The 12,886-nt window shown below is 40.1% G+C and overlaps 1 protein-coding gene across 1 annotated transcript in view; it reads left to right on the top strand.

Annotated features, from left to right (window-relative positions):
• Window positions 1-6,618: 6,618 nt before the first annotated feature.
• The window catches only part of CAPN9 (calpain 9), a 124,688-nt gene continuing 118,420 nt past the window's right edge, over window positions 6,619-12,886 (top strand). The window contains exon 1 of the mRNA XM_083176463.1: window positions 6,619-7,037. Coding sequence (XP_083032589.1) covers window positions 6,825-7,037 — 213 coding nt within the window. The 5' untranslated portion in view covers window positions 6,619-6,824. The remainder of the gene's footprint in view (window positions 7,038-12,886) is intronic.

Here is a 12,886-nt window from a genome sequence, read left to right as displayed (position 1 = left end):
ATTACAAGTGTTCCATAGCACCTTATGAAGGGCCCGATTCAGACCCACTCGCTAGGCAGCATATATTCTCTTGCATCCCCTCCGTAGAATTTGAGGGAATGTGTACGAGAACACATCCCCTCGCATGCTGCCATAGGGCGCAGAAATCATCAAAATTATTTTTTTTCCCCCACTTTGGCAATAAAAGTTAGTGAAAACTTTTATTTCACAGAGATGGACATAAAGGGGGTGGGCACTGCCATCATGTGACATCAGTCGCCCACCCCTAGCAGGCATCGTACCCAGGGGAACGCCCAGCGTTTTCATGGGGACACCCATAAAATGGTGGGCGTTCCAATGTTCTGTCTCGGCATCCGCCCACAACCACCCCCTCTGGAGCGAATAGCTTAGCAAGCATGAAACATGCCCTTCAATGAGACCACACCCCTTCAGTGAGGCCCTGCCTCCTTTTCATGAGTTCCTAAGTGTGGAGAGGAGGGGTCCACCACACTAATTCTTGTCTAGGGCACTAAATTGGACTGGTTGTGGCAGATCATTTCCTGTGTATGCAATGAATCACAAAAGTGTGTCTATCCGGGGCCACAATATATATTTAAAATGGACTTCAGGTTCAAAGCTTTCAAGGTTTTGATAATCTATTAAAGAATACCTGGCCTCACCATCCTGGTGCATATAACTAATGCAGCCATCTTTAGATATGGAATTTCACATAAAAGGAGATAAAAGAAGGCATCTGGATGATAAATCAACAATGTATAGGTCAGCAATCACTAGGCTGACACAATATGTTGACATTCAATAAGTGAACATAATCAAAAAGGTTGGCACAAAAATGGATGACACATAAATGACCAACGCATTATTTTTTTTTTGCGGTTATTTTGTTCCAAATTTAGGATCTGCTTTAATTACTATCCACGTGAGCATCTTTTGGGAATAGTAACAATGCACATGTGGTGAGTGTGCGAGGATACCAGTTTCTACTGATTGTGATCAGATAAATGGAGAGATATGTACCACATTTGGGATAAAATAAAAAAATGTTGAAGAGTAATAAATATTTTCATGTCGACCTAAAGTACTGCTGATCTTTTTTACATTGTCGATCTATAAATCCATACCCATAAAAGAAAACGGCACCCAGCAGGGGGTGTAAACCTGCTGTCTTCTGGGTGTTTTTAAAAAAACGCAGGTGTGCCTATGCTTTTTTGAGGGTCTGTGACGTCAGCACTAGGGTGGCCAATCCCGGGATCGGGATCGGCGGGATCCCGGGATTTGGCCCCCAAAACGCCGGGATTTCAATCCCGGGATTGGAGTTTCCAATCCCGGGATTTCGGGATTAGACGGCGCATGCGCCGTCTAATTCCGGGCAGCGTCTGAGCACTCGCTCAGACACTGCCCGGCTTCTCCGATACCCGGAAACGTAGCACTGCACAGCGTGATGAGGTCACGCTGCGCAGGGCACAGCCCGCCCATCCGCCCCGGCTCCTGGCCAGCACCCCGCCTCCAACCCAACAGCTCTCCCAACCCTGCTCCCGGCAGCACCCTGCACCAGCCCGGCCGCCCACTCTGCAAAATGTAAGTAAATAGTGGGCGGCCAGGGCGTTTTAGGCAGCTAATAATAGCGCTATGCGTGTAGGTGGTATAATGGATGCATTTCCCATTAAATAGCCATATTTCAGGCGTCTGTCTGCACTAGGGATGCCAATCCCGGGATCCCGGGAATCCCGGGATTGAGCATTTTTCAATCCCGAATCCCGGGATTGAAAAAATGCCCCGGGATTGGCATCCCTAGTCAGCACTGGCCAATTCCACCTGTCTTATTTGCACATTAGTGGAAGCCTCAGTGGGCAGTGAGGGCACTCCGACATGGGAACACCCACCATTTCATGGGCGTCCCAATGCAAACATTGGGCATTACCACATAAATGCGGTGGTGATGCAGTGTTCCGGGGCGGGTGGCTGACATCACATGATGTCAGCCACCTGCCCTATTGTCATTCCAGAGCCTGCAATATAAGTCAGTCTCCGACCATCAAATGATCTCTCCTATGCAGGCACATACACAAGGGGATGTGTTTTCGTAATATGGCAGTGCGGGGGGAGGAGTCATTTTGCCAGTGGGGCGAGCACTCTGGGACTCAAAGATCGCAGCTTACCGAGTCAACTAGAATAAGGCCCAAAGTCTTTGCAATGTTTCGGAAATTACAAATGGATTGCAGTTCACGATCCATTTGTAAATCATCTGCAGGGCCTTGTTTTCATTCAGGCTGGGAGGCGGCATTCTCCTCGCAGTGTGCTGTGAAATCTCTGATTAGCGATCCATGCTGAATTAGCCCCAGTGTTGAGTGCCACTTTTTCATAACATTGACATCTAGGTGGCACTGTTGGTGCTTATAGAGATGGCAATATCATATTCACAAACCGCACATAGAATTATTTTTAGCATGGATGAAATGTCAGGTTGGTCAATGCTTTAAAGCTTGTACTAAATACAGATCTCATATGGCTGTGCGCCATGAAGATAATTTTTATTAGAAGACATTATTACTGTAGCTTTGTACAGTTTGTAGCCTGAGTGCTACCTATAGACAATGCAGCAGCCCCTTCTGCTTTCTCTTCCTGCATCTAGATGTCCCCAAACCTGACTGGCTAGGTAATTACTACACACCTGTAATCTGCATAACCTTTTACATAGTCCAGTTTACATAACTCTGTTTAAGAGAATTGAGCTGTCCATTTTACAGTTTGGGGGAGGGGGGCTACTTTACACAGGTCATAGGGGCCCATTTAATCATGACTAAATGGATGTGAAAATAGTTATTTACTTACTGTATATAGAAAGGAAACAAATTGCAAATATGTATCTGATCCGTTCGTACATGCCAGCTCCCTCTGTGCATGTGTGCTCTGTGCATCGGTGCAATATTGCAGTGCTCTATAAATATAGCATCCACTGCTGTAACTTTTGATGAGTTGGTTACCTAAATATTGGGGAGCAGATGGACATATTAATAAATGTGCACCATTAATCTTTTAAAGTCACATATATAATACCCCGTTCTCACTGCAGGCAAATTCCCGGGTCCAGCATGTCGACCCGGGATTTGCCTTTTAACACAGGATTTTTGGCAGTGTGAACGGGTCACATACCCGGATCTCAGACACGGTTAAAACCCATCTTTTTACCCGTGTCTGAGATCCGGGTATGCAGACACGGGTTGACCCGTTCACAATGCAGAAAAACCTGTGTTTAAAGGCAAATTCCCGGGTAGAACTTCTTCACCCGGGAATTTGCTTTGCAGTGAGAACGGGGGTCCAGCGTGGCAGTCCCCGGCATTTCAATGCAGGGGAAAAGCCGTGTATTTCTCACTCGCAGTGAGAACACGTAATAAACTCCCATTTGAAATCATGCAACCTAACTTGTCACTGATGTTGTGGGCATCAAAGGATATTTATCATAGAGTGCTTTTAGAACAAAGCAAGAAAGTCTAGTCATACATCACAGCTAAGTGGCTTAATAAGAACAGCACTCCTCCTCATCCCAAGTCTGTGTCATAGCACAAAGCTAATAACATTATTATTATCGTTATGCTGGCCATACTGTATATGCAATCTGGTCTTTCAGCAAAATCTTGTTAAAATTAACCTACCACATACTTGCCTACTTTTGAAAACTAGTTTCAGGGAGATTATAGTTGGTAGTAAAATTTTGCACAGCGCCCCATTGAGGGGGCATGTCATACTCCGCCCAAAGGGCGTGTCTAGTTCCATATATGGATATATTGTGAAAATAGATTGTGAACGTGGCACCTAGAAGCGCGGGTGTGCACTGCTACATCTGAGAGGAATTTTTTAATATGATTTATATCCAACTGTAGATGAGCCCCAAAGCTAGTTATTAAGAGACACTATACTTGCTAAAGTGATGGGAAATGGTGCTGATGATTCAATGTAAATCATTATTTTTTCCTCAAAAAATGTAACAGTGTAATGTGGGCTACAGTAGGTGAAATGAGGGATATTGCTAGACTAATGAGGGAGAGGTAACTATCGCCTACCGGTATTGCAAGCATATGGATAATGGACCTTATTCTCGTTCACTCTTAGAGGCATGGACAAAACCATGTGCACTGCAGGCGGGGCAGATATATATATAACATGTGCAGATATGATTAGATATGGTGGGGTTTTTCTTCAAAGTGAGATCTATATTGCAGTGTAGAAATAAAGCAGTCAGTATTTTCCCTGCACAGAAACAAAATAACTAACCCAAACCTCTCTGCACATGTTAAGTAACATCTGCAGTGCAGATGGTTTTATCCATTTGAGAAGGAATTTGCCTCTAAGAGTGAACCAGAATAAGGCCTAATATACAAACTCCATACACATAGGGCCATGGTGGCATTCAAACCCATGACCTCAGAGCTAGGAGGCAGCAATGTGAACCATTACATTGTCCATGCTGCATGTAGCTGCAAGGATGGGCAGGCCATATGTCATGGTAGTCAATTTCTACTATACAAAAATTACACGGATCATTTTATAAGCTGCATAATAGTTTGCCATACAGATAGGGACGCTCTGATAGGGAGAACTTCATTCCATGCATCAGCTCCATGGTGCTTTTTTTTTTATATATATACTGTAGTTACTGTAGTATATATTCTGTTTTTAACTATATTACTAATGGCTCCCATTTACCATAGGTACTTTACGCTATAAAAATAAAAATATTTACATACTGTAGATCTCAGAGCAACTATAACCCTATAAAGGGATACGGTCGGTTTGTTGACCTAAAGATGGTCGACAGTCATTCGGTCGACACTGTTGGTTCGACATACTGCAAGGTCGACAGGTGTCTAGGTTGACATGAGATAAGGTCGACAGGTCCTTACGTTGACACAAGCATTAGGTCGACATGGTCTAGATCGACAATCAAAGGATCGACATGGGGTTTTTCACTGATTTTTGAGCCGACATGTGCCAACAGGCGGTATTTCATGCCATACCATCCAATAGGTCATAGTGGGAGAATAAAATAGTGTGCCGAGCGCAGTGAGCCATGCAAGGGGACGTGGTGCACATTTGGTGTGTCAACATTCGGTTAAAAACAGTGAAAACCCCCATGTCGACCTTTAGACTGACGACCTAAACCATATCAACCTAAGGACCAGTCAACCTTGTCCCATGTCGACCTAGACACCTGTCAACCTTGCAGTATGTTGACCCAACGGTGTCGACCTAATGACTGTCAAGCATCTTTAGGTCGACCAACCCATCCACACTCCCTATACAAATGAGGTTGGGATCATTTGGTCTACAGCATGATGGTCGACAGTCATTAGGTCGACATGGTTATAAGTCGAACGGTCATTAGTTCGACAGGTCGTTAGTTCGACAATGACTAGGTTGACACTCAAAAGGTCGACATGGGGTTTTTCACTTTTTTTACCTGAATGTCAACACAGTTGATATGGACACAGTTTAAAGTGCACGCATTCCCTCGCTGTGCTCACAATGCGTCAGGCACACTATTTTATTCTCCCACCACACCCTAGTGGATGGTAGGGCAGTAAATACCGACTGTCGGCACATGTCGGCTCAAAAAACAGTGAAAAACCCCATGTCGACCTTTTGAATGTCGACCTAGACATTGTCGAGCTAATGACCTGTCGAACTAATGACCTTTTGACCTAGAACCATGTCCACCAGAACCATGTTGACCTTTTCCCATGTCAACCTAATGGTGTCAACCTAATGACTGTCGATCATCATGCTGTAGACCAAATGACTGCATCACATTAAAATTTAAATATTTTTAGTCATTATACCAGTGGTTCCCAAACTGTGCGCCTAAGCTCCCTGGGGTGCCTTGGAGTACTTGCAGGGGTGCCTCAGGTTGGTGGTCCAGAACCAATTCAAATTATGTATGGCCAATGTAATAGGCAGAATCAGTGCTTGTGGCTTCCAATTAAGAATATGTAGGTAAACAGAAGGGACTCATGTTTCTCACAACATAACTGGACCTAAGGAAAACATTTAAATCACAACTTATTTAATATTTTTCCCTGAATTAGTAACCAACTTTTGGCCTAGGGGTGCAGTGAAAATATTCTGATACTTTAGGGTGCCATGATTCAAAAAGTTTGGGAACTCCTGCATTATACCAAGCTAAAATGTTATATTATTGTTAAAGAGGTAAAAGAAGATGGTGTGAAGAGTGATAAACAAGGATGCAAAATATAAATTATTTAACTATAGTTTCCATAGAATTGTTGTACAGCTTGTTAAGAAATTAAAATCACTGTTGAAAATGTATTTAAGTGGTAATTTGGAAGAGTATTTTTGTAATTAGTCAGATCACTAATGTGAATAAAATGACTTGGAATTAACTGTGCCACAGTTTTTATATATTATGTAACTTTTTAAAAATAAATTAATTTTAACATCCTTTTTTACCAAGCACAACAAAATATACTGTCAGGGCTAAAAGATTGTCATTACTCTTGTTGGCTCAACAGGGTGTTGCCTCTAACAGCATTTTGCTTTGACAAAGGTAGGTTTTCTCTCATTCTAACAGGTGCAAGGAAAGGAGGAGCAAACATTTTTTGAATGTTTGTTTTAATCACCCGTCTGTGAAGATTTCAGCTTGTCCACCTTGCATGTATTTTCCACTGAGCTGTTAGGCTGCTATGCAGTAGCTGTCTGTGTGTGTGTGCTTGTGTCACTCCTATTTGTGTTTTCTTTCTTTCTCCAAAACTTAATAACACTTGCACATTGTGCCACTTTGAAAAAAACTAGATAGGTAGAGATTGAGAATGCCATACATCTATGAAGACCCAAGAAAGAAGGAACCCAGTTCCCCGCAGACTGCAAGAAGTATTCATTCATCTGGCAAAAGTTACGAACAGCTGAAGCAGGAGTGTCTCCGAAATGGTACTCTGTTTGAAGATGCAGATTTCCCTGCAAATGATTCCTCGCTGTTCTACAGTGAGAAGCCAAATATACCTTTTGTCTGGAAAAGGCCTAAGGTGAGAAATATAATTATTGTATGACATGTTAGGCTACATAAATGAATTTTGTTATACAATTTTCATAGCTATATCTCATAACAGTTAATATTTCATTTCTATTTTAAAGAACAGGAGTTGCACAAAATATGAATTGCTCTGTAGACTGACAACATCTCCTTAAATCATTAAAATTTTAAAACATATTGATATATATTTTGTAATATTCTAATTCCACTCATTACCAATCTTAAATGGTGCTCCTGCAGTAATTGTCATGTGTTTTGAAAATTGACAGGTGCTGATTGGTTGGAGAACCACTTAAGATTACTAAAATGTCACTTGTTTATAAATCTGCCCCATAGTAAGATATTATTGCTAGTTTAAAAAATTATTGTTAAAATAATTTCATATCCAATCATACTTTTTAGTTTATTTATGAGAATTATACCCCTTTTCCACTTGAAAGCTGGATCGCACCCAGGATTTTATACCCGGCTTGCAAGCGCTTTTACACTAGCCTACCCGGTATAAAGGGGAATTAGAGTGTTATCCTATTAGCAACTATGTACTTTTGGCTGATAAAAACAGTCAGATATTGCAATTAATGACCAATGGCCCTTATCACTGTATCCAATTTGCGTCCATTTCTATCGGCCAAAAATGGACCTGCGCTCAGGTGAAAACACATTGGATCAGGGATAAGTACCCGATCCCATGTGTTTTCGCCCATCCGGTGGTTGCTTATCTAGGATAAGGCTTTGCATACATTGGGGCTAAGGGACATGCTAATAAGATAGTCCCACCAAACCTATTAGCAGCGGTAAAGTACCACTGCTAATAGTATGGTGCCCTAAATCTTGTGTGCAAGTTTAGCTTAATAGTGCAAGTCCACATTTTGGATTCAATGGTACCCTATGTTAAGGCTGAATATATTTATATGAGTTATTATTGATTATGAATTCATGAATATATCACTGTGCCATTTTAATATCTATGCAGTTCTTCTAATTTAGATAAAAAATATTAGCCCTACCCCGATGCACCATCAATAAAGTATAAGTTTTGCTTATGACATATAGGGACACATTTAATGCAAGAACTTTACAAAACCGAAAGTTACGTCGCTGTAACCTCAGCATTAATATGGGACTTCTATAATATGTCAGTCAAATAATTGAGAAGGAAAGTATACCTTGTTCAGGAGGGGAAACCTTGGGTGGACAGAAGCATTTTTTGTGCGTGACTTTCTTGTGGATTTGTCAGCCACAATTCTTCACACCTCACCACAACAAAACCACTTGTAATAGTGATCACTTGCCACCTACGTGCATCTGACTTTGGTTCCACTGCATAATATTAGCCTGTGACTAATTTCATTTGAGTCCTCCTACAGTAGGTAGTTTGATATAGGAAAGCACATGAGTACTCTATATGTAGTTTTGGTTTATTCTTTAGTTTTTGCCAATTATAAAGCTGTGTAATGTGAGTGTGGATTACCTCACAGCAAGGGAAGATTAACAGCAAGGATATACTACAAACCACAATGAATGTGTAACTGGCACTGCAAGGAATATACTTGTATAGCATGCTTGTGCCTGCACACAGATGCATGACTGTAATTTAAAGGGCTTTGTGCAGACTTTTTCATGGCTCATTTCAAGTCTGTCATAATAAAGCACGTCATTATAGTCCTGTCAGCTAACACTTCTGATTGAATTAAAAAGCTATTACTTTGTTTTGCTTTTCAAAATGCTGCTCATCAGGACCAGAATCAACTTTATTGGCCATGTATACCTGGAACTGTATTAAAATGAATATGATACAACTGTACCATAATGTCACTGATTTGAATGCACATTTCTTTATCTACCCAGTTTTGACTATGGCCCTGGCATTGTTAGCGAATAGTTTGCACATCTCTACAGCAACGTTGGCACTCAAAGAGTTAATATAGTCTGTTAGGAATAGGATATACAGGGTCTATTAATGAAGCAGTGAAAACAATGGAGGTGAGCCAGTGGAGAAGTTGCCCATGGCAACCAATCAGCATTGAGGTAAATTTATGAAGTACATTCTATAAAATTATAGGTAGCACTAGCAGCTGACTGGTTGGCATGGGCAACTTCTCCACTGGCACACTTGTCCACTCTTGTCACTGTTTCATGAATAGACCTAATGTGGAGGTAACTGAAGAATAAAGGAGTAGAGGAAGTTTAATTTAGAACTGTGCAGTTGATACCATTAATTTAATAATAGAAAATGTTTTGTAAAATTAGAGGTTGGTGATTACTTGGCCTGCACTGGGTGGCAGTGGCAAGAGGCACACGTTTAGAATAGTATCAATCATTGGTTAAAAAGTGTAAGACTCTCCTCAGATCAAAGTTGTGTGTTACCCTTAATACATACTGTAGGTATATTTATAATTGGTGTAGGAAGTGCAGCAAACATGTGGGTCTTGCCCTTCACACTCTACAACCAGAATATACTTATATATATCATATGCTGGCATGCAGCTACCACTTCCCCAATGTCATCATCACAGTGACAACTTTGGAAAGAAAGTGGCACACAGTTAAAAGCAAAGACTCAATGGCTTTGCGCTCTTGTGTGCATGTGCTGTGGTAATCAGGATGCCCTAACATGAGGAGGGCAGCAAAGTGATGGGGTCAAGTAATAATGTTGTGCCTAGGTTACACGCGATGTGCGGCAGACAGGGGGGCGCGGATATTAGAGCATCCCGCTCAGTGTGAGAGAACAAGATGTCACAGTCAGTTACAAATAATGTCTATACTAACTTATAGTACAATTTCTAGGAGCTGCCATACTGCTTTTTCTTACGTGATAAAACCTATTGCTATCAGGGAACTATCAATGAAACAACCAAGAGTAAGCAAACGACTTATCAGTATAATTTGCTAAATACAGAAGTGCCCTATCTGACATAAATGGGCTGAATCATATAAGTTTCCAAGTACACTGCTGAGGCATTCTATCTACATGGTACAGTATAGGTAATGCAAAGTTGGAATTGAGTTCATATGCTATTTGCTTATGCTGTTAAGCGTAGCACAGATAATAAAATGTAAATATGCAATGAGGGCTGTTATACTGAGCTCTTACTTAGGTGTGGTTGTTGTAATATTGCATTTCCTTTTCATGAAAACTTTCACACATTGTGTAATTGCTGAACATACAGTAGATAGCCTTTTTTTTCTTATGCAAGTTATGCTTTAGTTTCTGTATTACATATTTTACTAATGGTTTGCAACTACCCAAGTTCTCTAGTCAGCAGTTGACATTGAATATACTGTATATTTTAACTTCCATGTTTATGCTTTCAGTAAAGTACAGTAATATACACAATTATTATTATTGTGTGTATGTGTATATATATATATATATATATATATATATATATATATATATATATATATATATATATATATATATATATATATATATATATATATATATATATATATATATATATATATACACAATATGGCCTCCGTTATGTGCTAGTTATTTTCCAAAATAAATCGTATACTCAGTTCAGATGCGAAATTCTTTATTAAAACCCAACACGTTTCGTCAGAACGACTTCATCAGGGGTGTTGCAAGATTTAGACCTCATATTTAGGTCTGTACAATGGAAGAATTTGAACGATGATAAAACATCAATAAATGGAGGTCATCAGAAAAAACGATTGTGACCTGTTAAACGAGGTCCTCAAAAATGTGGTCATTAAGTCTCCAGAGCTGTATGAACCATATCCACAATTTACCGAGAATGATAGAAAGGTTCTAGAACAGAGGTAACTCCTCTCAATTACAGGAAACAACCACCACAACATAGTGAAATCACTGGCTTCTCTTCTAGCTGGAAGTCATGTGTGAAGTCATATATGTTTCTTATATAGCGCAGCAGATTCTGTTGTGCTTTACAATTGCAGACAGTGATAGAACAAACTGAGTAACAACAGACAGACATGGAGGTAGGAGGAACATAGGAGGGAAACGCAAGAACACGCTCCAGTAATAGCATTGCAAGTCCGGAAAGGAAGCAATATAATACATAAGGTTATGTGTGTGGTACTAAAATATGATAGGCTTGCCTGAAGAGGTGAGTTTTCAGGGAACGCTTGAAAGTTTGGAGGCTACTGGAAATTCTTATTGTGCATGGAAGGGCATTTCATAGGGTGGAGGCAGCTCAATGAACGTCCTGTGATAGTGAATTGGAGCTAGCAATCCTTGCAGAGGACAGATGCAGATCTTGTACAGAGTGGAGTGGTCAAGTTGGGAGATATTTAAAGATAAATAAAAAGATATACGTTGGTGTAGTATTGTTAATAGCTTTATATGTGAATAGAAATATTTTATATTGAATATGGTAAAATACAGGCAACCAATGGAGCATCTGGCAGAGCAAATCAGCAGATGATAAACCTCTATCTAGGAAGATCAGACTAGCAGCAGCATTCAAAATGGATTGCAGTGGCGTGTGTCTGTTCTTGGGAAGACCAGTAAGACTATTGAAATAATCAATGTGGGATATAATGGATTGGAGATTTAGCATTGTCTTGTGTTATATATTTTGGATATGTTTTTTTGATGCATATAACATGATTTAGAGACAGATTGAATGTGGGCAACAAAGGAGAGTTCAGAGTCAAGGATGACCCATAGGTAGCGAGCCTGTGGAGTAGGCTAGATTGTTGAGATGTCAACAGTTATGGAGATATCAGGATGGTAACTGTTCTTAGCTGGTGGGAAAATCCATTTTAGAATATTGAGTTTGAGGTGGCAAGAAGACATCCAAGATAAGATGGCAGAGATGAATTCAGAGACTCTGCCCAAAACCACTGGTGATAACTCTGGGGTTGATAGATAGATTTTGAGTATCGTCCACATATAGGTAATACTAAAATCCAAAAGAGCTGATTAGTTTGCCAAGAGATGAACTATAGATTGAGAAACTCTGACTGAAAGAGGTAGTGTAGAGAAGATGGAATCAGAGAAGCAAACACTGAAAGAGAGATCACATTGGTAAGATGAGAACCAGGAAAGGGCTGTATCATTAAGACCTTTTGAGTGTAGCGTTTGTATGAGAAGAGTGTGATCAACAGTGTAAAAAGAAGCAGAAAGCTCTAGAAGAATAAGTAGTGAGTAATGGCTTTATCATATACCATATATACTCGAGTATAAGCCTACTTTTTCAGTACATTTTTTATGCTGAAAAAGCCCCCCTCGGCTTATACTCGAGTGATGGTCCCACTTGAGTCAATAAGTTTTCCCAGTTTTTTTGTTGTAAAATTAGGTGCCTCGGCTTATATTCGGGTCGACTTATACTCGAGTATATACGTTAAATCCCTTGCAGCCACACACTACACAGATCTGCTCAACTGCATTTCTGATCATTTATTTTACTAAGTATATGGTGAGATTCCAATAGTTAGCATTCTCCAGCTGCCAGTCATCATTAAATTAACTGACAGTAAAAACAAGAATTTGTGCTGCAGTTGCCACTAACATGTCTATTTAAGGCATTTTCAGTTAGGCACAGGATAGATTAAAAAGATTTTCCTCAAATAAGTTGAAAGTAAATTCAGATCCCACTGTATATTTAACATCTGCAAGCCCTGTGTAGATAATGTGAGGAATATACTACTGTATTTGTCAGTAAAACATTATAAATAGTCAATAAAAATTATTTTCAATGGTTGTCAATACTGTTACATTTTATTATGAAGTACAAGGCAAACGGTTTGCAGATGTATATACCCGTTGTTCTACTTGTGTGAGTACTGTCAGGCCATGCTTACAGTATTTCTCCCAAGCATGTAATAAGCGTAACTGGATATATAGAC

This window comes from Crinia signifera, chromosome 3 (assembly GCF_055691185.1).
Source record: "Crinia signifera chromosome 3, ASM5569118v1, whole genome shotgun sequence".
Lineage (NCBI taxonomy): Eukaryota > Metazoa > Chordata > Amphibia > Anura > Myobatrachidae > Crinia > Crinia signifera.
This window is presented reverse-complemented; position numbering and strand designations above follow the sequence as displayed.